Consider the following 22806-nt stretch of genomic DNA (forward strand, 5'->3'; position numbering starts at 1 on the left):
ACGAGTGTTGGTCTGCTGTTGGATTTATATTCCACTTTTGTATTTGCTGTTAATGTTGGCTTTCCTTTCAAAGACAGACAAACACATTTCATTTGATTTTGTTTTGGTGGGTGCACATTTTATTTTATTTTATTTTATTTTGCATCTCAAACACAAAAACTCTTCCGATCTAAATAAAACCTTTGTTCATTCCCTCCTAAACCCAAATCAAATCAAATCAAATTATAGATCTGATCTGTGATATTTATTTGAATTCGAATTCAAATTCAAAATGGCGACGATGACGAGCTTGATCGGTCTTATTAACAAGATCCAACGAGCTTGTACCGTTTTAGGTGATCACGGTGGCGAAGGTTTATCTCTTTGGGAAGCTCTTCCTTCCGTCGCCGTCGTCGGTGGACAGAGTTCAGGAAAATCCTCTGTCTTGGAAAGTGTTGTTGGAAGAGACTTTCTTCCTCGTGGATCTGGTATTCATTTGTTATTACATTTTATACTATTTAGATCTAATCTCTTCAACTGTCATAATCACATTGTAATGAGTATTAGTCGTAGACGATGTGATTGGTTTCTTTGATTAGTTGGTCCTTGGACTAGATACCGAGTTTTTTTTTAAAAAATAAATAGCTGTAGACTTAGGTCTTGTGTGGATTGACTTATTTTTGACTTATTTGACATCTTCATAACTTTCCAACGTAGGTTATGAAATTAGTTTATAGCTTATATGAAAATAATTTGACTTTCTTTTATCTTTTGTTATAGGATTAGGTTATACTTATTACATAAACACTTATATGATAAACTGTTTATGCTATAACCGCTTGATTAAGATGTTAAGTTTTTATGCTACAAGTACTTATTTAAAATGTTTATTTAAACGCGATAGTTCTAGATCTATGTATCATATTCGATAAATGATTTCATGATATGCTGAGTAGCAGTTGGTGTTTATCGAATATAAGAGTTTAATAAGCTTTTAAGTTTACTGTAAGTAGCTGCTTTTAGATGAGCATGTTTTTTGTTCTCCATTTCGTTTTTCTATTTCCACTCCATGAAGGGGTGTTGTGCATTGTATTGATCGGAGTGGAAGATTCTATTGTTTTTGCATTTCTGAATGAATGGCTTTTTGATGTTGTCTTTCATTATTTACAAGGTATTGTTACGCGGAGGCCGCTGGTACTGCAACTTCATAAGACCGAAAATGGCCAGGAATATGCTGAGTTTCTTCACTTGCCAAGAAAGAGATTCACCGACTTCGGTAACTGAAGTTTCTAACCCAAAATTATGTATAACCAAGTTTCTTATTTTGTTTCAATAAGATATGCCATAATGAGTAGCTAAGCTAGCATCGTGTACAGCCTCATGTAATTGTTTCATTTTTATGGTAATGCGCCATTATTAATTGATATTATTAAGACTTAATGGATAATTTATCTTCTCACAGGTAGTGGCAGATTTAACCACTTGTGGCTAAAATTTACTAGTTACCATTAAGTCATAGGAAAGTTTATTTAGTTTATAGCGAACTTAAGTTTCAAACTGGCAATCATTTATAATGCTTACTTTATGTCTTTAAAGTTAATGCTAATATTGTGTCCATTGATCAGCGTGGCTTACAACTAAGAGATTTCAGTAATTCTCTATTTCCTAACTAATTGGTTCTATTCTGCTCCTTTAATGCCCATGCAGCTGCTGTGAGGAAGGAAATAGCAGATGAAACAGATCGAATAACTGGGAAGTCAAAGCAAATTTCAAACATTCCTATTCAACTCAGCATTTATTCTCCAAATGGTATGTAGCTGCATTGTTCATGTATATCATTTTGGATTAAGCTTGAAAGCAAATTGATTGGGGCCTTTTAGAATTGTGTAAAATTGCCTTTTATGTCCTTGTTATCGTTGAGAAGCAACACATACTCTTTTCCAGACAATTGGGGTAAATTTCATGTAGATCGAACTATTTCACGTGGGTTCCACTCACTATTCTGAAGTTAAAAGTGAGCTTAACTTAACACTAATGTTTGTTGAATTCTAAACTTTTACGTTCTCTCATCCTTCTACTGGTGAATGTTTTGCAAATTAAATTATGATTTGTTTTATTAGGTAGTTATTTCAACCAGGCTCTGTGGCCAAAATTGACGATTTTGTCCTGTTTAGGTTGCTGATATAGATTCTGTATTAATGCTTCGCAGTCTCAATGATTGGTCTCTGGTGCTAAAGAAAATTCACAGGGATAGTAATTATGATTATCATTGCCAACAGAAATTGCTTTAAAGTGATAGCTTTCGTTGTTGTGTCCTTCAGATAGGGGCTTAGCATTTTTTTGTCTGACTGTTTTCATACCATGTTGCACTTTCTGCTTATTTGAAAATCATAAAGAATTTGCTGTGGTTGAAGAACATTAGGTTTCTCTTTGAATCTGCGCTCTCCTTGTTGGGAAATGGGAATATGAAAACACATGGTTTCTTTTTCATTAATAATGCCCTCTTTCCGCGACTCTTTGTTTTGAGATATCAGATATATGATTATTTTTTGGGGTTTTATCTGCAGTTGTAAACTTAACCCTCATAGATCTTCCTGGGCTGACAAAGGTTGCAGTAGGTAAGACTGAACATATTTCCCAAAACACTGAAATTTCTTTAAAATTGAGTGGTATTCTAACAAGGCTTGTCAAAATATCTGACTTACACTGAAATTTCGGCTACTTTCACAGAGGGGCAACAAGAGAGTATTGTTCAAGATATTGAACAAATGGTCCGTTCGTATGTTGAGAAGGTAATTATATTCTTGATATGAAGAAAAGAATGCTGTTGTCATATACTCTTATATGATTTAAAATTTATCAAGCAAGCTTGGTATAAAGAACTTAACTATACCAAAGTTATTTAAAAATTTTATCAAGCAATCTTGGTAATACCAAAGTTATTTTATTTTGTTATCAAGCAAGCTTGGTATAAAGAACTTTACTATACCAAAGTTATTTAAAAAAGGGTAATGTTAACTGGTGCCCCCAAGATTGAATCTATACACTGTAAACTGCTTTCACATTAGGCACTACTTTCAGGAAATCTATCATTTTTATCTTTAATGCTGGTAATCTTATAGCAGAAGTTTATGTTATTTGTTTCTTCTCATTTAACGGATAAAGTGAGGATGATCTGTTCTCCATGAAAACATTTTCCTTTAATATTTTTCCTGTATCTTTGTGAGAACATTCTTCTTTTTGGATTAGTTGTGTCACCACAATTTGCTCAGTCACCCATAAGTTCACTGTCAACCTGATATGCATTTGTCTGCCTACCATACCAGGAATCAACTTCAAAATAATGGATTATGTAGTTGAAGAATTAATAAATTACTCAAATCTCCAGTTCTTGGAAAATTGGAATTGATTTTGAGTTTGCATCGTTTTTATACAACAAAGGGGTCAAGAATATTAGAAATATGACAAAGATGAGAATATTAGCAATATGACAAAATTGATTTTAAGGTTGTACGGAACTGAATGTTGGACAGTAAAGCCAATAAGAAAGTAAACTTAGTTAACAAAGATGAAAATGTTATGATGGACGAGTAGTTGCGCACAAGGCAATGCAGGATGGGAAATACAATTATTAGAGACAAAATTAGGGTAACCTCCTATGTAAAAAAGATGGTTAAATCTAGTCTTGGATGGTGTGGTGGACATGATTAGAGAAGGCTTGTAAAAGCACTAAGGAGGGTTAACCAGATGGAGTATATGGTCCAAGGATTAGGAGTAGAGAGAGATTTAGATGCAAATGGTGTCTAACTCTGAATCTAATCTAATATATGACAAGACTTATAAGACATTGATTGATCCATGTAACCGACCTTGCAAGTGGGAAAGTACCTCATTGTTGTTGTAAAGAAGGATCAAGAGACCCAGAGATAAACAAAAAATATTAGACTATACAATAACAGTCAAAATGAGCGTGGGCTATATCACCCTTAACCAGTAACGATAGAAACACAATAATGTGTTATTGTAATTCATGTATCATTTTAAGCATACTGAACTGTCTTTCTAATACATTTTTACCAAATTCAGTGTCTAATTGAGTTTTTTCGTTGTGAAGCCGAACTGCATTATCTTAGCCATCTCTCCCGCCAATCAAGATATTGCCACTTCAGATGCCATAAAAATTGCAAAAGAAGTCGATCCTTCAGGTATGACTGTCTACACTGCAAGCCTGTAAGGAATTTCAGGGATATACTTAGCTCTCATTTCAATAGTTTTCTTCCACGTTTCTTTTTGAGCCGTCATTCATGTAGAGAAAGCACCTCTTATTATTATTTCAGGTGAAAGAACATTTGGAGTGGTTACAAAACTTGATCTTATGGATAAAGGAACTAATGCAGTTGATGTATGATATCTCTAACAACTGCATGCTTATCTTTTGTTTTGGTGTTCAATAACTTAGTTGATTTCTATGTAATTGAGTGTGAAATTGAGTGCTAAATGTTGGATGTTCTTTATGCGAAAATGAAGGTTCTTGAAGGGCGGCAATACAGGCTGCAGCATCCATGGGTTGGAATTGTGAACCGTTCACAAGCTGATATTAATAAAAATGTCGACATGATTGTTGCTCGAAGGAAGGAACGTGAATATTTTGAGACAAGTCCAGAATATGGACATTTGGCGCATAAAATGGGATCAGAATATCTTGCTAGGCTTCTATCTCAGGTATTCTCATTTGGTGTTTTTGTTTTATTGAAGTCATTTTCTGTAACATTTTTACTGTCATTAAACTCATTATGGATTTCTAATTCAGCCAACGAGAAGTGATTTTCTTTCCTTTCTTTCTTTGGTTTCAGCATTTGGAGCAAGTTATCAGGCAGAAGATACCTAGTATCATTGCCTTAATAAACAAGACAATTGATGAGCTTAATGCAGAGTTAGACCGCATTGGCAGGCCGATTGCAGTGGATTCCGGGGTCAGAAATGAGATCTATGATGAAACTATTTGTCTTAGATTTGAAATTATCTAATTTCTGCTTGTGCTGTTTAATAAATTGTGCTACTTATTTTTGCAGGCCCAACTATACACCATTTTAGAAATGTGTCGTGCATTTGATAAAGTATTTAAAGAGCACCTGGATGGAGGGTAAGTGCGGTTATTAAGTTATAGTAGCTTGTAGTATGCTATTGTTTTCCTTTTTATAGATTGATATGCAATCAATAGTGTTAACTTTCTTGGAGAGTTTAATTTATTTGATTAAGTGACCAACTTCTATTTCAGACGTCCTGGTGGGGACCGGATATACGGAGTTTTTGATCACCAATTACCGGCTGCTTTAAAAAAACTTCCCTTTGATCGCCATCTTTCCTTAAAAAATGTCCAAAAAGTTGTCACTGAAGCTGATGGGTATCAACCTCATCTGATTGCTCCAGAGCAGGGTTATAGAAGACTCATTGAAGGGTCTATCAGCTATTTCAAAGGCCCAGCAGAAGCCTCCGTGGATGCTGTAATCTTCTTGACTTTACTTTCTTTTTGATAGAACTTCATGACTTTACTATATGTTATATTATTCCTTGGTCTCATGTAGTGGAATTGCCAGATTTGAATTTGAAATAGTTTATTATTTAATCATCCTTCACACCCACTTGCTTTCTTTATTTTCAAAAGAATGCTTTTTTCTCTTTTCAACTGGTTCATCTTTTCAGTCTTTGTCATGATCAGATGGAGTTAGTTTAAAATAAGATGCAAATATAATTATTTATGATCATACAATTCCATCTGTTAAACATGCCTTTATATTTTCCTCGTCTTTTCCGTCACATAATCCCAGATATGGGCCATTGTTAAAACCTAATTTCCTTGCTCCAGAAGTCCTGCTGCTCGATTTTTTGTTTATGATATGTCATTTCCTGAAGTTGGAATCCTGTAGGCTTGTAACTTTGAAATTAGATTTCTTCGTATCCTACCTTATGGCACTTTGTAGGAGAAGTTACTTCCCATGGTGGTTGCTATCTATTATATCCTGATGACTTTTTACCTTGTGTTTTTCCTTCTCTGGTTTTTCTTCCCTTTTTCTTTATGCAACAAGCGATTGTTCTTGCTGTTCTTTATATAAGTGAGATTATGCTTTCCACATATAAGTTACATGCTATCTTTTATTCTTCAGGTCCATTTTGTTTTGAAGGAACTTGTACGTAAGTCAATTGCAGAAACAGAGGTAAGGAACATAAGTTGATTTGTAACTCTTTTTCAACAAGTTTTGACTTTCAAATATAGACGTGCATGTTGGATGAGGCTGTTTTTATTCAACATTTAATTCATCCGCGCCAGCATTGGTTATCAATGTTCCTTTTATGCTGGAAAAAAATAATGAATGTTCAAGAGCTAACAATGCTAGATATTCATATCTCAGCACTAAATAACTGATGTTAGATGCCTTTCAGGTCTATAAATAATATCTCCGAACATTTACTTTAGGATTTAATGAGAATTACTGATTCTTTTGGGGAGGGATGGAGGAGGGTAATGCACCAGAACCAGAAATTGAATCTTACATGTGTGATACTTCTTGGTGTGCAGGAGTTAAGAAGATTTCCAACGCTTTCAAATGACATTGCAACCGCTGCAAATGAAGCACTGGATAAATTCCGAGACGAAAGCAAGAAGACAGTTACGCGGCTGGTTGATATGGAGTCTAGCTATCTAACAGCAGAATTCTTTAGGAAGATTCATCTTGAACCAGAAAAGAACCCAAATGGACCACCAAATTCAAACCGGAATGCTCCCCCCAACAATGATAATTTTACTGACAATCACCTCCGCAAGATTGGTACGTAATTTTCTACTGGTCTTCTCTATAAATTGCATTCTTTAAGTGTATTACTATTACAGGACTTGTTTGGTTGGAATGGATCTATAGTTTATGAATCTTAATTTTACATGGCTCGTCACATGACATTTTTATATCTCTCTCTTGATGACATGAATATCAATAAATATTATTATATTATGGCCATTTTAATGCTCATGTAAAGAACACATCTTTTATATGAATGTACAATCTATGAAGCTCCTGCTGAGGTGGAGTTCAAGAAAGAGTGAGACCCATAACAAAACTATTGTCGGCGGCACTCATGACTTAAACCCGTCATATAGTTCTTGGGATCAACAGAAAAAGACATTTTTTAAACAAATACAATATTTTTCACAAGCTAAATAAAGAAATAGAAACTTCTTCATAAAGCCACTATGATAAAAGAAAAATGTATTTGAAGTTGTAAACAAACACGTTTTTTTTCCTTTTCTTCCATGTCTTGTGTAAGTTCTTTTTCTTAAAAAATGAAGAGCAAGATGCATTAAAAAATGTCGCTTCCACTTGTTTTTCTAAGGGTGGGTTTAAGTTTAAATGTCAAGCGTCTACTAATTTTGATTTTGAATTTTCATTCAATACTGTTTAAGCAGATCTTTGAAGTTAGACATTTAACCGTGTTAAAAATACATTACGTTCCTTGTTTCAGGATCAAATGTAAGTGCTTATATCAATATGGTCTGTGATACACTCAAGAATACTATACCAAAAGCCGTAGTCCATTGTCAAGTTAGAGAAGCCAAGAGATCATTGCTAAACTACTTTTATGTTCAAGTTGGAAAGAAGGAGGTATGATTTTGTAACTTTTGGTCAAATTTTTGCCTATCTAAGAATAATTTCTCTCATTCCTTTAAGATGTTATCTTTATGGTATAGATAAGTTACAATCGTGTTGGGCATGTGTGTTACTTGTAAGTTTAGCCATATCACCATTGCAATGCTTCATGTTTCATGGAAAATGAAAACCTAACGCACTTGTGTGCGATATTATATTTGTTGCGCATATCATGGAGCAATTGCAACAAATGCGTAATGTGGTGAATCTATTGTCAGATTAAGCTTTTGAATATATTGACAAAGATATGGAAATGACCTTAAGTAGAAGATTATTGTACCCACATGGAGATGTGTAATTATACTGTTAAACCGTGTATAGTAACCATATTAGTTTATTGTAGCTTATAGGCCTACCTAGTTGAGCATATGTTATGTAAGCAAATTCACAAAGATTTTCTGGAAAAGATACTAGAAAGCTGTCTACTTTCCTGAAGATTGTACAATCAAGATAGTCAGGCACAACATTAGGGATTTCCTTGCTTGTTGGAGCAGAATGTATTTATTTTTACCATAGTTGCTGTAGAATAGATAAATACGCATATTGTAATTATGACTGAAAACTGGTTGTATGATACACAGAAGGAGAAATTGGGTGCCATGTTGGATGAAGACCCATCCCTAATGGAAAAGAGAAATCAAATAGCCAAGAGGCTTGAATTGTACAAGCAAGCTAGAGACGATATCGACTCTGTGGCTTGGAAATAGGGAAGATCCCACATTTTACAACAGATACTGTGAGGAAGATTTGCTATAGATTTTGTTGTTTTATTATTTTTCTAATCAAACTCGAACAGAAAAGTCTAAGGTTACAAGCAATTGATTTGCACTTGCATATATTCTTTTGGCCCAGTGTATAAAGCCACTGAGTTCTACGTTGTGATTTTATATACTAACGAGTCGTCGTCTGCGTATTTTTCAACAATTATTATTATTATTGTTGTTGTTGTTGTTGTTGTTGTTGTTATTATTATTAAGTTGATTCTTTTAGAAGAGCTTACCATTTTAAGTCAATATTTTATCATCTGCTATATGAGAATAAGCTTGAAGTAAAAAAAGCTTCAAAATTTGTCGTGAAAACCTAATAGTTGTCCAATATTTCTTCATAAAAAAGGTAGGATTTTGACATACTAATATAAAAAAAATGATTTTGATAACAATATCTGTAATAGACGCTACCAATATTACACTAGTCTATGTTATCATAAAAAATTACATTACTCTTAAAATTGAACTTGGATTCCCTTAAATAAAGTCACAGTTTTGATTCTTGAGGATATCTATAATAAACACTTAGTAAACAGTTCATTTTCCTAAAAAATGGATACACTTGACTACTTCCATACTACAATGTTTTGGGCTTGTTAACGAATGCCACTCTTTAAACATTCTAAAATAAGCAATTAATTTTTAAAAAAGTCAAATATTTCAATTTCCAAGACAATGATTACATGCACTTTTAAAAATACTTGCTACTTATGGGTCTTAAAGAGTGCCCCGGGGGAACTCGTTAACATTTTCCCTATGTTTTTGAAGCATGTAAATTCTGGAAATGATGATCAGTTTATTTTCTGTTATAGATAATGATATTGTAGCAGAATCTAATTTTTAATATCATAACCGTCGTGTCACTTATGGTACTAGCATTTAGCATTTAGGCATCAAGGTTGAAGCTAATTTCTTTTTCACAAAGGAATATGGCAATTTTTTTGGACAATATTCACAACTTCCAACACTTTCATTAACGCAGGTATTTTAATCTTTTAATATATTAATTTTACTGCATTAAATAGCAAACATTTCTAATCTTAAAAAGTGTGTGACATAACAATTCAATTTTAGATAAAATTTATTAACAATTCGAGTAAAATCATGTTAAACAACCCTTATAATGAGAGAGTATTTTCTTGATGTTTTTATTTGTTCTTCAAGCTTTAACCTTTGTTTTTCGTTGTCAATGCATTTAAGAGTGTGTTTAAGCTAGATTACTTTTTTCTTCAAAAAGTGCATTGTTAATGTAAACAGTTTTACATTGTCACTGATTCAACGATTATTCGTGTAAAAAATCTAGACAGAGTATATGAATTATTATTTAAAAAAAAATCAATAAAAGAATTTTCATAAGAAATAATTGTAAAAGGAGGGATGATACAATATAACTGATATAGAGGTTTCCTAGAGCCACATACAAACATAAACCGTGGTAAATATACTCATAATACAAATGGCATATAACAGACATACAATAGTTTATAAACAAAACCAAACTACTAAAGTAAACCTTTCTTTTGTAACCAAAAACTTGTCTTGAGAGAAGAGATATGGTTTGATTTCAGACTACATCCTCTTCTCTGCAGCCAATTCTCGATCGTTTGATCCGAGTTGCAGCCAATTCAGCAACTGAGATTCAGATAGACTGTCTGTAGAGGATCCGGTTCAGTTGATTTTCATAAGTGATCACTCATCACATGTCAGAGTCTTGTCGACTTGCCAAGCACAACTCATGCAACTCATTCAGCACCCATTCCTCCCCGGTATGTCCACCCAACACCAAAACTCTAGTCCCTCCAACCACACAAGTGCTATGACCCCAAGCAAATTTAGGTGGTTCCCCCGGAACATTGAGGATCCTCCACGTCGGTTTCTCTTCGGCAGGGTCCAATAGAAATAGCTGAGACGGTGAATGAAGACCTGCAATGGAACCTCCAAATATAATAACCCTCCCACAAGGCATGCTTACTGCAACATGATCTAGTCGAGGAGGAGGTACAACAGCATTTTGATTTGATAAACCTGTGAATGCACTACATTCTAGTTGCCTCCATTGTGGTTGTTCAGCTTCTAAATCAATTGTATAAGCCTCACCTGATCTTAACCTTAAGTGTCCACTCTTTGCAAGTCCACCAAACATGAGAATCTTTGTCCTACCATAAACTGAGAGTGAGTGCCCTAACCTAGAAGGAGGAGTCCATGAAGTTGGAATTTCTCTCCATGTAGGATTATCTATTGTGAGGTCAAGTAAATATGTGTCACTAAGAAGTACTCCGGCATCTGTGCAGCCGCCCGAGACAACCAATTTAGAGCCTTCAATTGTGCATGAGCTGTGCCAAGATCTCGGAAGAGGCGGCGCTTCACCGAAGACTTCCTTCCATGTCGGCTGTTGAGCATCCAAATCAAGCACAAACACATCATTAAGCAATCCTTGCCTACCACATCCACCAAAAACAACTAGCCAAGAACTGTTTAAGCAAGAGAGTGTGTGGCCCCATCGGCCGGGCGGGGAGGATATCACACTAACCCTTTGCCATTCTGGATTCTTAGCATCAAGATTTAGAACAAAAGTATCATCCATAGGCTGCATATCCACTCCTTCACCTCCAAATAATACAAGCCTATTTCCTGCAGCACAAGCACTGAAATTGCAGCGTGAAGGCTCAACCCCGCCTCCAACTGTAACTTTTTTCCAGCAAACAGCCTCAAGAGTAGTAAGCTCCCGAGTCAGACGGCCCCAACCTAACTTCTTGGTCATCAGTTCCAATGTACCTGTCACTTCTTTGCCCCATGCGTTTTGACAAACCATCTTCCTAACGTGCTCGTTCTTTGTCAATTGACGGATCCTCCTGCAAACAGAACCAATCGATGCAACATCCCTCGGTGTCAAGCGTGACAATATGTTGTGCGCCAAGACTTCATCAGAAAGCTGAAGAATGCCACACATCTCTTCGCGCTGCCGTGGAGTGTACAATAATTTTCCACTTTTGGGAGAATATTTAGCATTTTTATCAAAATCTTGAATGCAAGTCTCTCTGAAAACTGGATAGGAAACACGGTTCAAGTCTATGTTTGCTTCGGAAAAGATTTGGATACCTATTATGTGTGTCACGACTCCATCATCATCATGAATTGGCGTAAGCCTAAGTCTGTTGACTAAGGGAGTGCCATCCTTTCTGAAATTCAGAAGTTCCCCTTGGAACTCAATACCTTCTTCAAGACATCTTCTAATCTCAGACACAACGACTGGATCCACCAAAGGATGCCGCCTCTGAGCTCTAGGATCCCTATATTGCAAGAACCGGCTGCAAACAAAAGAAATTCTAAAGCAATTAGAGGTATATTTTGTCAAAAGTGAACCAAATCAAAATATCTAAAAGAAATATCTTGTAAAAAAGGAATGAAAATACCAAATATAACCAAAAAGGACAGTTCCCTATCATTGATTCTATGAGAGTCACATCTTTGATCAAAATCTTCAGAACAAAATATTTTCACTAGTAGTCAATTCACAAGCACAATCAATTGATGAACCTTAATTATTATGGAAAGTACTAAGCACATCACAATGTTTACCAAGTAACCATGTTGTCAAAATGTTAAACCAATAGAATGGAAAATAAACTTCAAATTGTGAAATCATAAAAATAAAATTTGAGAAATAGGAAACTTTATAAAAAGAACATTTATTTATTATCCAATAAGATGGAAGCTAGGGGAATCAAAATTAGAAAGAATGGATTCTATAAAAATGTGGTTTGCAAAATGAAACAAAATTGGCACTATAAAATCTCAACATAGTATAGATCTGAAAGGAATGGAATCATTTTCACCGTTTGATAAAAGGGTTTATTTTTTTTTAGTTTAAGGAAAGTAGGTCATAATTAAATTAAGTAAATTTATAAACTTTATATAAATTCCAACCTTAAATCAATAAAAAAGATAAACCCCAACAAAATTATGATGCAAGAAATGAAAAAAAATCTTACCAGTTACGACCAAGGGCTTCATGAGCACGATACCCAGTTGAGATTTCAAAGACTTTGTTGACATAAATGATAGGAAAATCTGATTCAAGTGCATCTGATACAACAAAAGATGTTGGTGTTGTTGGGTAGAAGAAAAGTTCTGGTTTTAATGGAAGCTCACTTTCTTCTTCATCTACTACTTGCTTTTCTTCTTGTTCATTCTTCTTCATGTTCATGCATTTCAATCTCTTCCCACCCTTTTGATTTTGATTATGAACCTCTTCTTCATCTTCGTTTTTATCTCTTGCCATAGCCATGTCTCTCTCTCTCTCTCTCTCTCTCTCTCTCTCTCTCTCTCTTACTATTGTCTGAACAAAACAAACTTTGTTCTGTTTTTCTGACAACACAAAGCTAGGAGTATGTAATAAGAAAGAATGTTTGAGTTTTATGGACGAAAATAACCTTCTAAAAAGAATAAATTACTAAAGGATTTGTGTTTGTGGAAGTAGTGGCATTTTTGTGGTTTTAGGGAAAGTGAGGAGTGAATTGGAATAAGAAAAGAGTCAACATGGTGTGGTGTAACACATGGTAAGTGGCAGAGATATTTATTTGATATGATAGGAAAATATCTGTGATTGAATTCTTTCTCACCACGTCATAGCATAGGAATGGAAAGGAAAGGTAAGATATTTTTATTTTTATTTTTTTGAGACCAAAACAAGATATTTTTGTGTGACTTAGCGGGAAATTCACATGTCTTTTTTAGTTTTTAGTTAGAAAGGGTGTCGTGGTTTCATCACTTCCATTTGATTTCTTCCTTCGATGGTTGACACGTTTTTTTTGGTAAAATATCATATCATATCATATCGTCATCGTCATTGTAGTAATGTGTGTATAGTCATATCAAAATATGATAAGTATCAAACCATGAGAAAACAAAAAAGTATCAAACCATTCTCATTTTGCTAAAAATTATCTTCCATTTCACCTTTCAGACAAATGACAAAATCAATCTCTTAAGAGAGATTAAGGGTGCGTTTGTTTCGGCTTCAAAAAAAATAGATTTTGGGTTAAAAGAATCTAGAGATTTTTTTTAGAGATTTTTCAAAAAATCTAAAACTATTTTCGTTTGCCTACTACCCATAAAAAACTATTTTTAAAAAAAAATGAGTTTTAACATGTACATGTGTTATCTCCTTGTTGTTGAAAAAAATAGATGTTGAGAAAAGCTAATCCTAATAGCTTTTCATTTTAGGATCAAAATAGATTTTTTTGATAAAATGATTTTTCTAAAAATCATAAACAAACACTTAAAAATGAAAAAAGTAATTTTTTTAGGGAAAAAAATAGATTTTTTTGGAAAAAAAGCTTAAACAAACGGAGCCTAAATTGTCCTCGGGTTAAAAAAATGTTAAGTATTAGTTTGAATATGCTTTTTATTGAAATATTAGATTAGATTAGAATCAAAATGTATCTTCATTCATTATTCAATATTTGTCTATATATCGAGTTTGATTCAAGTAAGTATGAGAAAAAAAATTATATTAAATTACATATCGAGTTTGATTCAAGTAAGTATCAGAAAAAAATTATACTAGATTTTAACAATATATTACTTGTATGATTACAAATTTACGATTTTAGTCTAATGTGATGATTTTTCACATATTTAAATGTTCATTGTGACTCAAAAGTGGTATAAGTTAATTAAATGTATCAACTAGATTTCGTATCAATAGTTTTTGAGCTAATGATGATAGTAATGTGACATGTAATGTTGACATTGAGTTTCAATAATAATACAAATTCATGTAGATGAATGAACTTCTCTCCAAGAGAAGATGTACCCTCTAAATGAATAGACTACACTTGAGAAAGAGGAAAATGCAAGCATTTAACAACCTACAAAATGAGATAATTCATATAATCAATATCTTTAAATTTTAGATAAACATAAGAAATATTTAAATAAGGGAAATGTTAACTTGTGCCCTTGAGACATAAGTTAAGAAGACAAATGTAGAAAGGTTTTCTTGGAACTTGTGCATTTAATGTCTTAAAAGTTACAAAAGTTACAAAAGTTATACTTTCAATATACTCCCTCTGTTTCAAAATGAGTGTCGCTTTAGCCAAAAAAATTTGTTTCAAAATGAATGTCGCTTTCAGTTTCCAATGCAATAATAACTTTTTCTTTTCAATTGTACCCTCCAATTAATACTCTGCACACTACTCCCTCCGGTCACTATTATAAGCAAATTTCTACTTTTTAGATTCATTCAATAAATGATGTATGTGGCCTACAATATAGACCACATACATCATTTATTGAATGAACCTAAAAAGTCAAAATTTGCTTATAATAGTGACCGGAGGGAGTACTTCCAAAGTATTACTTTTAAAACTAACCAATAGTTAATAAGGATAATTTGGTAAAATAACCATTCTCTTTCTTTTAATCATTGCATTTCTTAATATGTGTGTAAACACCTAAAACGACACTCATTTTAAAACGGAGGGAGTAAAATTTATTTTAAATTTCCTTTTTAAGCTCCTTAACTCGTGCCCTAAGGGCACAAGTTAACATGACCCTTTAAATAATTCGTGTGATCACTCTTTTCAACGATTTAGTGTGTGTTTGGTTCAGCTTTGAATATAATTGATTCTGACAGAATTGAGAGCCCGTTTGTTATAGCTTTTTTAAGAAAAAAATCACTTTTTTTAAACAAATAATCACTTTTAAGAGTTTTGCATCCGTTTGTTACAGATTTTTAAAAAAATCAGAATCTAAAAATAATCTAAAAACAGCTTCAAATGAGAAGCTGTTAGGAGCAACTTAAAATAAAATAGATTTTTTTTAGAGGAGAGAGAAAATATAATTTAAAAGATTGAACTAATTTTGTAACAAAAAATCCCTTTTATATAGTTGTATCCAAACAAACTAGATTATTTGTTTAAAAAAAGTGATTTTTATAACAGTAAACAAACGCAAAATAGATTCTGATTTTTCATATAATCTCTAAAATATAATCTCTAAATTATTTTATATCAAAATCACTTTTATTTTAATCCGTAACAAACGGGCCCTGATTCTGATAGAATTGATTCTGACAGAATTGATTCTGAGAGAATTGATTTATGTTTGGATACAATTATGTAGAATTGATTAAACAAACTGATTTATGTTTGGATACAATTATGTAGAATTGCTTTTGAATGTATAATTACTAAAATAGACATAGGTAAAGGAGAATTGATAAAGAATGAGAATTGATAAAGGACAATAAAGGAAAATAATAGGTTGTAATAATAAAATATAAAATTTACTGTTTATAATTGATTCTAGAAAAGTTAGAAGTTAGGATTTGTAGCTTCATGGAAAATTGCTTTTGGAGGATAAAAACAATTCTGAAAAGCCAAACCAAACATGTTGTTTTTGGCTAGAATTGCTTTTGGCACTGTTTATAATTGCTTTTGGCAAGCCAAAAACTGAACCAAACAGGCTTTAGCTATATAACTAGGCTAACATTTAACATTTGTCTAGGCTAAATGCGACTTTTTCTTTGAAAATAACTGTTTATATATTGAAATCAAATCAGAAGGTTGATTTAATTATCATCGAATCATTATTTCAAGGCATGAAAGCGGTGCTACATTGTCATGTTCACGCAATATGCTTTCCAAAACTCAAATCCAATATCAGTGAAAGAGTCATAAAAATTGTTTGTGTGATTATTATTTATAAGCATGTGATTAGGTTCTCCATAGTCTGTAGATATGCTGATCATGGATTTTATATAGTATAGGTAGGTATTTGAACCTCTCACTTATCCTATTACGTATGTGATTGATCATGGATGATCGACAAACCATCTACTAGTTTCCACGTTTATCATGATGATAAATGTAAGAGAGTTCCTCTCAAAAGGAGTTTTTAGAGTAGATCATGTAAGTACCGCGATGAAAATTTAGTTGATCATTTGACAAAAGGTTTAGCAAGATAGAAAGTCGAGATGGTAACTCAACTTAAATGACGGGGATCTCAAGAATTAGGTTTAATGGATAAAAATAAAGTCTGGACCGATATTAAACGATCCTGCTATATTATAAATAAATAAAAAACATGATTCTTGAAACGATGAGAGGATGATGTAATATAAACTTTTAATGAGATTTATACTTTATGTGGAGTACATAACTACACAAATATTCTTTATAGAATCACATATATAAATGTCGAAGTGGGGCGGCTTCCTATGAAATTTTAGGCAAAATTTTCTAGAGTGTTTGGTATATAGCGTGCATGTTCACGAATGCATGAGCTTTTTAAGAATACACTCTTAGAAAAGGTTATGTTTGTTTAGGATTTTTAAAAGAAGGTTAGATATATAATTAGGTTAAATGAAATATTAACTTTTTTATACTAGAAACTTCCTATTAAATCTATTTCATTTTCATCATTACTGATTTGTATGCTTTCGTGACGTTTGATTCCTAATTTCTTTCAACGTGTTTTAGGTTTAATCGCTAAGAATTATTTTCTTACAATCCCTAATTTCTTATATTTGTTCACTTTTTTATACGGCATTGATATTCATTGATATAACTTGTGTTCAGAATCATTGCAGTTAAAAGATTTATATGGTCTGTAATCCACACAACTGAATATTGGTGTTAAAGAGATTTTTGGTTTTATTTTAACTGGATCGCTGCTTAGCACGGGTGAGTTATATGTAAAATGTTATATTGTTAGAAATTGTGATGAATAAAATTATTGTCACGAGTTCAATTCGAAAAAAATGTTCAGTAAATTATTTGTGTAAAAATCCATTATTAAAAATAATAACAATTACATAAATGATTTGAAATCCTTCAACAACATATCTAAAATAAATTTCATGTAAATCTTTGTTTGATCTACACATATTAGGTCATACATTTATAAGATTGTTCGCTTTTTAGAATTCTACGAATTTGCAAAGAAACAAATAAGCAATATATAGATAAAAAAATGAATACATAATCAGACCATTAACTCTTTAAAAGAAAACATACACATCTATAATTATTCAAAAATGTCTAACAATTTTTTTACACTCATTATTTAATAATCATTTAATAATCAAGAAATATGAGAGGGGGAGAGAGAGTAGTACAATATAGGAAGGAAGGAAAAAGATGAGCTGTGATTGTCAACGGCAGAAGGTTGACGTCGAAGCAAAGGACCATGAAGATGGACTCATTGGCGGTGCGAATCCAGGTGTAGACATAATCATAGAAGAATTCACCGATTGAAATTGCCGCAATATAGATGCATGGTCCAAAGGTCACGAGATTTGAGCAGAACAATCACAAAAGGGAAGGACGGAGAGGATCCATAAGAAGGAGAGAGGGTTGTGATTGATGAGAGAAGAACATTGATGCCTTTTTTAGAGAGAAAAAAAGGTGATAGAGAGTGGAGGTTTTGGTGAGGTCATTAGAAAGAGAGAGAGAGAGAGAGAGAGAGAGAGAGAGAGAGAGAGAGAGAGAGAGAGAGAGAGAGAGAGAGAGAGAGAGAGAGAGAGATGGGGTTCATGAGGGAAGAAGAGAGAGATATGTTTTATTGCACGAATAACATTTGCATGAATAACATTTGGCATGTTGCATGCAATCCTCTTAACACCTGGTTTACTGCATGTATAACACTTGAGTTGTTGCATTCCTTCCTCATGGCATTTGGGGTATTGCATGAGTAACACTTGGTCGCTGCATGTATTCCTCTTATTATTTGGCTTCTTACTTGTAGTCCTCATGAGTTATGACACTTGGTTTATTGCATGGGCAACACTTGACTTGTTGCATGTATTCCGCTTGACACTTGGCTTGTTGCATGTATTCCTCATGAGTCACGACACTTGGTTTATTGCATTGGTAACACTTAGCTTCTTGCACGCACCTAAGAGTACAAATGGCAGGGTTTTTTGCCGAGGACAAAGACGGGCAGAGTTGTCATTTTGTCAGGGAAGTCTGCATTTTAGAGTTCTTATTTAATTAATTTTTATAGCTTTTTAAGTCCTTACAAAAAAAAATTGTGCACGAAATTTTAGTCCCTGTTAAAATCAAACAGTTTAATTATTCTTAAACTTAAAATTTGGACGATTTTTTGCATGCATGTTTAGAATATTATGAAAGTTCATTTACTAAAATTTAAAATGTTTCAATATGAGATGAATTAAATGAGTTTTTTAAATGATAAAAGCTCAATTTAAAAGTAACAAATACCTCGACATAGAAATTTAATTTTTAACTTTTGCTGAAAAACTTTTTATAATATTATAAACAAATACTCAAAAAATTGTTCTAAAATTTATGAGTTTAAGAATATTTAAACAAATTTGGTTTCAGCAGTATATGAGTTTTTTTAATTGATAAAAGCTTAATATTTAAAAGTTTAAAAATAATTAAACAAATTTGGTTTTAGCAGTATATGAGTTTTTTAAATGACAAAAGCTCAATTTAAAAGTAACAAATACCTCTACATAGAAATTAAATTTTGAACTTTTGCTGAGAAGCTTTTTATAATATTATAAACAAATATTTAAAAAATTGTTCAAAAAATTAGAGTTTAAGAATAATTAATCAAATTTGGTTTCAGCAGTACCATAAATGCATGTATTTTTTTTTTTTTTTATAAAGACTACAAAATTATTGAAATTAAGGATCCACTACAAAATTTGTGAAGAAGCTAAGTTAGTCCATCAAAATTGACGCCGAAGAGAATCGAACCTGAGATCTCGAAGAGGAGCCACTACAAAATTATTAAAATTAAGGAACCATGATAATCTATAGTTCGGTCGTGAGGTAAGCATGGCATGATCATTGTTCCACCAAGAATCGAACTCTGATTCTGACGAACCATTCATGCTTTGGAGGAACTCATTAACCACTTGAATTGAGGTGAAAATTGTTTGGTTAATCTCATATTATATTTAAACAATATTTATATTTTGATTTTAAATCAATCGGTCAATGTTGAAAACCAATTTTAGTCAATTAATTGAATCAAAATATCACAAAAAAATAATAAAATTCATTGAATCAAAAATAAAATAAAATAATCATTAATTCAAAATAATTTATTGCTTCATTTCCTAATATACCTATTATCCTTTTACTGTGTTATTTTTTCCAAATATCTTTTATTTATTTATTTATTTATTTGTGAAAAGTCGCTTTGACCAATTAAGTAAAATTGGTATTTCTTATTTCTTATTATAATCGTTATTTATTTAGAAAAATACAATAATAATTAATTTTATAAGATTTTAAACATTAAATCTCTACCATAAAAAAAAATTAACATTCAACTCTATGACTAAATTCTGGTTTGTGTCATTGAATTTACAAAATACAGGTCCTATACAGCTGGCCTAGTCGATTGGATCCAGCTACAGTCTTTGGATTTCAACTATATATATGCCCTAAAACCTTACTTGAGTCAACAAATCAAGAGTGATAGTGTTTGGTTTCTTGTTCACTCTTTCACTTCACAAACAACTATTCTTTTCTTTTGCAATGGATTTTTCCTTTGGGAATGAGTTTCCAGCCAATGTTAAAGTTCTTGTGATTGATCATGATATCGATCTTCTCAATGCTATTGAGAAAACATGGTCTCAATTCAATTACCAAGGTTTGTAAATTAATATATGGTACCTTCTTTGATTGTTTATTGAATTATGTTAACCTATGAAAGTCTCAATCTTTTTGTTACAATTCTTGTTTCATTGTTTCAGTTACTACATGTTCGACAGTTTCTTCAGCCTTGAATTTGATAGCACAAAAGGTGCATTTTGATTTGGTACTACTTGAAGCTGAAATGCCGGACATGGATTCATTTGATTTCTTGCAAAAAATTACACAACAAATCGATATTCCTGTCATTAGTAAGTAAATATATAATTAATTATATATCATATCACATGATTAATTTATACTTACATGAGATGAGACATTATAATTTAGTTATGTTACATATATGTGCAGTGACGATGTGTTCTGAAGGATCAACAAATGGAATAATGAAGGCAATTGAAAATGGAGCTTGTGACTGTTTTGTCAAGCCATTCACTGAAAATCAAGTAAAGTATATGTGGCATCATGCTGTTAGGAAAATGATGAAAGGAAATAAAAAACAAAAAATCAATGAGCAATTGGGGATTGAGGGTAGCCAAATAAGGGCAAGAGATGATTCAAATTTACGCTTAAACGATGTACCATCGGAAAAAGGTGACGAAGATATACCCGAACCACCCCGGACAAAGAAGACAAAGAAGAGAAAGAAGACGAAGAAGACGAAGAAGGAGCGGGTGGTATGGTCTTTAGAATTACATGAGAAATTCATGAATGCTGTTAAAGAACTTGATGCTTCCACTTCCAGTACGCATTCTTTACCTATTCTTGTTTTTATCAAAAGTTTAATGAATTTATCCGTAGTTTACTCTAACATCTAATATGAATCAACTATTTATGCATATCATATCATTAAAGTGACATGTAGCGGAATTTGAAGAGATGATTATACTAGATGATAGTGTAAAATTTGTTTTTGGAAATAAAGTTCAATTTATATTTTTGCAACTTGTGATAACAATTTTTTTCTCTCTCACTCTCTCTCTTTGTTTATTTTTTTCCAGAGGCGGTACCAAAAACAATTCTTGAACATATGAAGGTGCCTAGACTTACAAGGGAGCAGGTAGCTAGTCATCTTCAGGTAAATTTGTGATAAATCCGTTCTTTGAAATTTAAACTTTTTTTTTTTTTTTTGTCAAAAATGAATAAATAAAGGATTTATAATTGTAAACTAAAAATTTGATTATTTATGGTTTGGAAAATTTGACGGGTATATAGAAAACACATGTCAGTTTGTGACATATTTATTAATCTTTTATAGGAATCTCAATATATTTTATGGATTATTAGTCTTTAACTTTCATTCGGATATATATTACCAGTTTACCCTGAAAAGGAGCTAACTCAAAATTTTGATTTTTTGATTTGTTCAGTTATAAAGTTTTCTTAGTCATTCAAATTAAATGCCATAATACTTAATCGAGCAGAAGCTTGTTTTGCATGAAATTAAACATAGATATCAATCTTGTTTCCATACCATTAATTAAACCAAGACAATAAATTGTACACTATTTATTATTTAATGTACACTAACACTAGCATTTTGAAACTGTAATTTATACTGTTATATATTTCGATTTGCAGAAGTATAGACTGTATTTAAATAAACATCAACAAGAACAGGAGCAAGCTCTCATGGTTGTGGAATCCAACAGTTCACATGCTGCTGTATTGAAATCATCACAGTGGTCTCACAATTCTCATGTTGCAGAACAACAATATCCAATGGCATATGGTTGCAGTTCTCAACAAGTTCCCAGAAAATTGATACCAAGGCATTTTCCTCATCAGCCCAACACGAACCTGCATCATGGATATGCAACATGGGAGCAGCAATTTCCAAGTGAATATTATATAACTGATCATGATCATGCAGTTGGTCTTGGAAACTTGATGGCGAATAATAGTAATGCATTGCCTCAGCAACAAGAACATCATAATCGACAACAATCACCAATGCATGTTCCTCAGATGAATAATGCAGTCAATGATGTTGTACCGAGTGTGGACAACATCGTGGAAGTGAATAATACTGTAACAGATTTCGGTGAAGCTACAATGCAAGTGGAGGTTGGTCCTCAGGTTCAAGAGCTGGGAAGGGTGGTGGCTGGTCCTCAAGATCAAGAGCTAGGAAGGGTGGTGGTTGGTCCTCAGGCTCAGCCTCAAGAGCTAGGAAGGATGGCGGCTGGTCCTCAGGCTCAAGAGCTAGGAAAGGTGGTGGCTGCTCGTCAGGCTCAACATCAAGAGCTAGGAAGGGTGGTGGCTGGTCCTCAAGCTCAGCCTCAAGAGCTAGGAATGGTGGTGGCTGGTTCTCAGACTCAAAAGCTAAGAAGGGTGGTGGCTGGTCCTCAGGCTCAAGAGCTAGGAAGGGTGGCTGCTGCTCCACATGCTCAACCTAAAAAGCTAGGAAGGGTGGTGGCTGGTCCCCAAGCTCAGCCTCAAAAGCTAGGAAGGGGGGTGACTGGTCCTCAGGCTCAGGCTCAAGAGCTAGGAAGGGTGGTGGCTACTCCACAGGCTCAGCCTCAAGAGCTAGGAAGGGGAAAGAGGTATAAGAAGCCTAACACAAGATATACTAATTGAGGGTGTTTAAGGAAGGTTGGCACATAGTAGGATGAGACAGTTAATGACAACATATTAATCATCTCTTTTGGAATTCTCTGCTTATTTTTCTCTTTACTTTCTTATCGTTGCTTTTACTATAAATTAAAGAAGATTCCTTAATTT

At 33.0% G+C, this 22806-nt stretch overlaps 3 protein-coding genes across 3 annotated transcripts; 2 read left to right on the top strand and 1 right to left on the bottom strand.

The window, feature by feature from the left end:
* Positions 1-8671, top strand: LOC146934680 (phragmoplastin DRP1C). The gene is made up of 15 exons (XM_085706631.1): positions 1-467; positions 1151-1255; positions 1687-1788; positions 2547-2597; positions 2710-2771; positions 4094-4184; positions 4317-4381; positions 4507-4701; positions 4833-4952; positions 5052-5122; positions 5258-5483; positions 6144-6194; positions 6557-6806; positions 7495-7634; positions 8261-8671. Exons 1-15 carry the CDS (start codon positions 272-274, stop codon positions 8384-8386), a joined length of 1851 nt encoding a protein of 616 aa, XP_085562757.1. The 5' UTR covers positions 1-271; the 3' UTR covers positions 8387-8671.
* Positions 8672-9769: 1098 nt separating this feature from the next.
* FKF1 (flavin-binding, kelch repeat, f box 1) lies at positions 9770-12816 on the bottom strand. The gene is made up of 2 exons (XM_085706630.1): positions 12439-12816; positions 9770-11754 (listed from the first exon to the last, which is right to left on the bottom strand). Exons 1-2 carry the CDS (start codon positions 12732-12734, stop codon positions 10143-10145), a joined length of 1908 nt encoding a protein of 635 aa, XP_085562756.1. The 5' UTR covers positions 12735-12816; the 3' UTR covers positions 9770-10142.
* Positions 12817-19824: 7008 nt separating this feature from the next.
* LOC146934682 (uncharacterized) lies at positions 19825-22806 on the top strand. The gene is made up of 5 exons (XM_085708440.1): positions 19825-20083; positions 20187-20336; positions 20437-20829; positions 21087-21163; positions 21667-22806. The coding sequence occupies exons 1-5, from the start codon at positions 19969-19971 to the stop codon at positions 22660-22662; spliced, it is 1731 nt and encodes a 576-aa protein (XP_085564566.1). The 5' UTR covers positions 19825-19968; the 3' UTR covers positions 22663-22806.

The sequence above is a fragment of the Medicago sativa genome, chromosome 4 (genome assembly GCF_051527215.1).
Source record: "Medicago sativa cultivar Bolivia chromosome 4, Bolivia_mono, whole genome shotgun sequence".
Classification (NCBI taxonomy): Eukaryota; Viridiplantae; Streptophyta; class Magnoliopsida; order Fabales; family Fabaceae; genus Medicago; species Medicago sativa.

Excerpts from the sequence above, each read along its gene's own strand:
- FKF1 (XM_085706630.1), bottom strand. The coding sequence starts at position 12,734 with ATGGCTATGGCAAGAGATAAAAACGAAGATGAAGAAGAGGTTCATAAT. Across the intron at positions 11,755-12,438 it reads GAAGCCCTTGGTCGTAACTG|CCGGTTCTTGCAATATAGGG; the intron begins GTAAGATTTTTT and ends TTTTGTTTGCAG.
- LOC146934680 (XM_085706631.1), top strand. The coding sequence starts at position 272 with ATGGCGACGATGACGAGCTTGATCGGTCTTATTAACAAGATCCAACGA. Across the intron at positions 4,185-4,316 it reads AAAAGAAGTCGATCCTTCAG|GTGAAAGAACATTTGGAGTG; the intron begins GTATGACTGTCT and ends TTATTATTTCAG. Across the intron at positions 4,382-4,506 it reads AAGGAACTAATGCAGTTGAT|GTTCTTGAAGGGCGGCAATA; the intron begins GTATGATATCTC and ends GCGAAAATGAAG.
- LOC146934682 (XM_085708440.1), top strand. The coding sequence starts at position 19,969 with ATGGATTTTTCCTTTGGGAATGAGTTTCCAGCCAATGTTAAAGTTCTT. Across the intron at positions 20,337-20,436 it reads AATCGATATTCCTGTCATTA|TGACGATGTGTTCTGAAGGA; the intron begins GTAAGTAAATAT and ends ATATATGTGCAG. Across the intron at positions 21,164-21,666 it reads AGGTAGCTAGTCATCTTCAG|AAGTATAGACTGTATTTAAA; the intron begins GTAAATTTGTGA and ends TTCGATTTGCAG.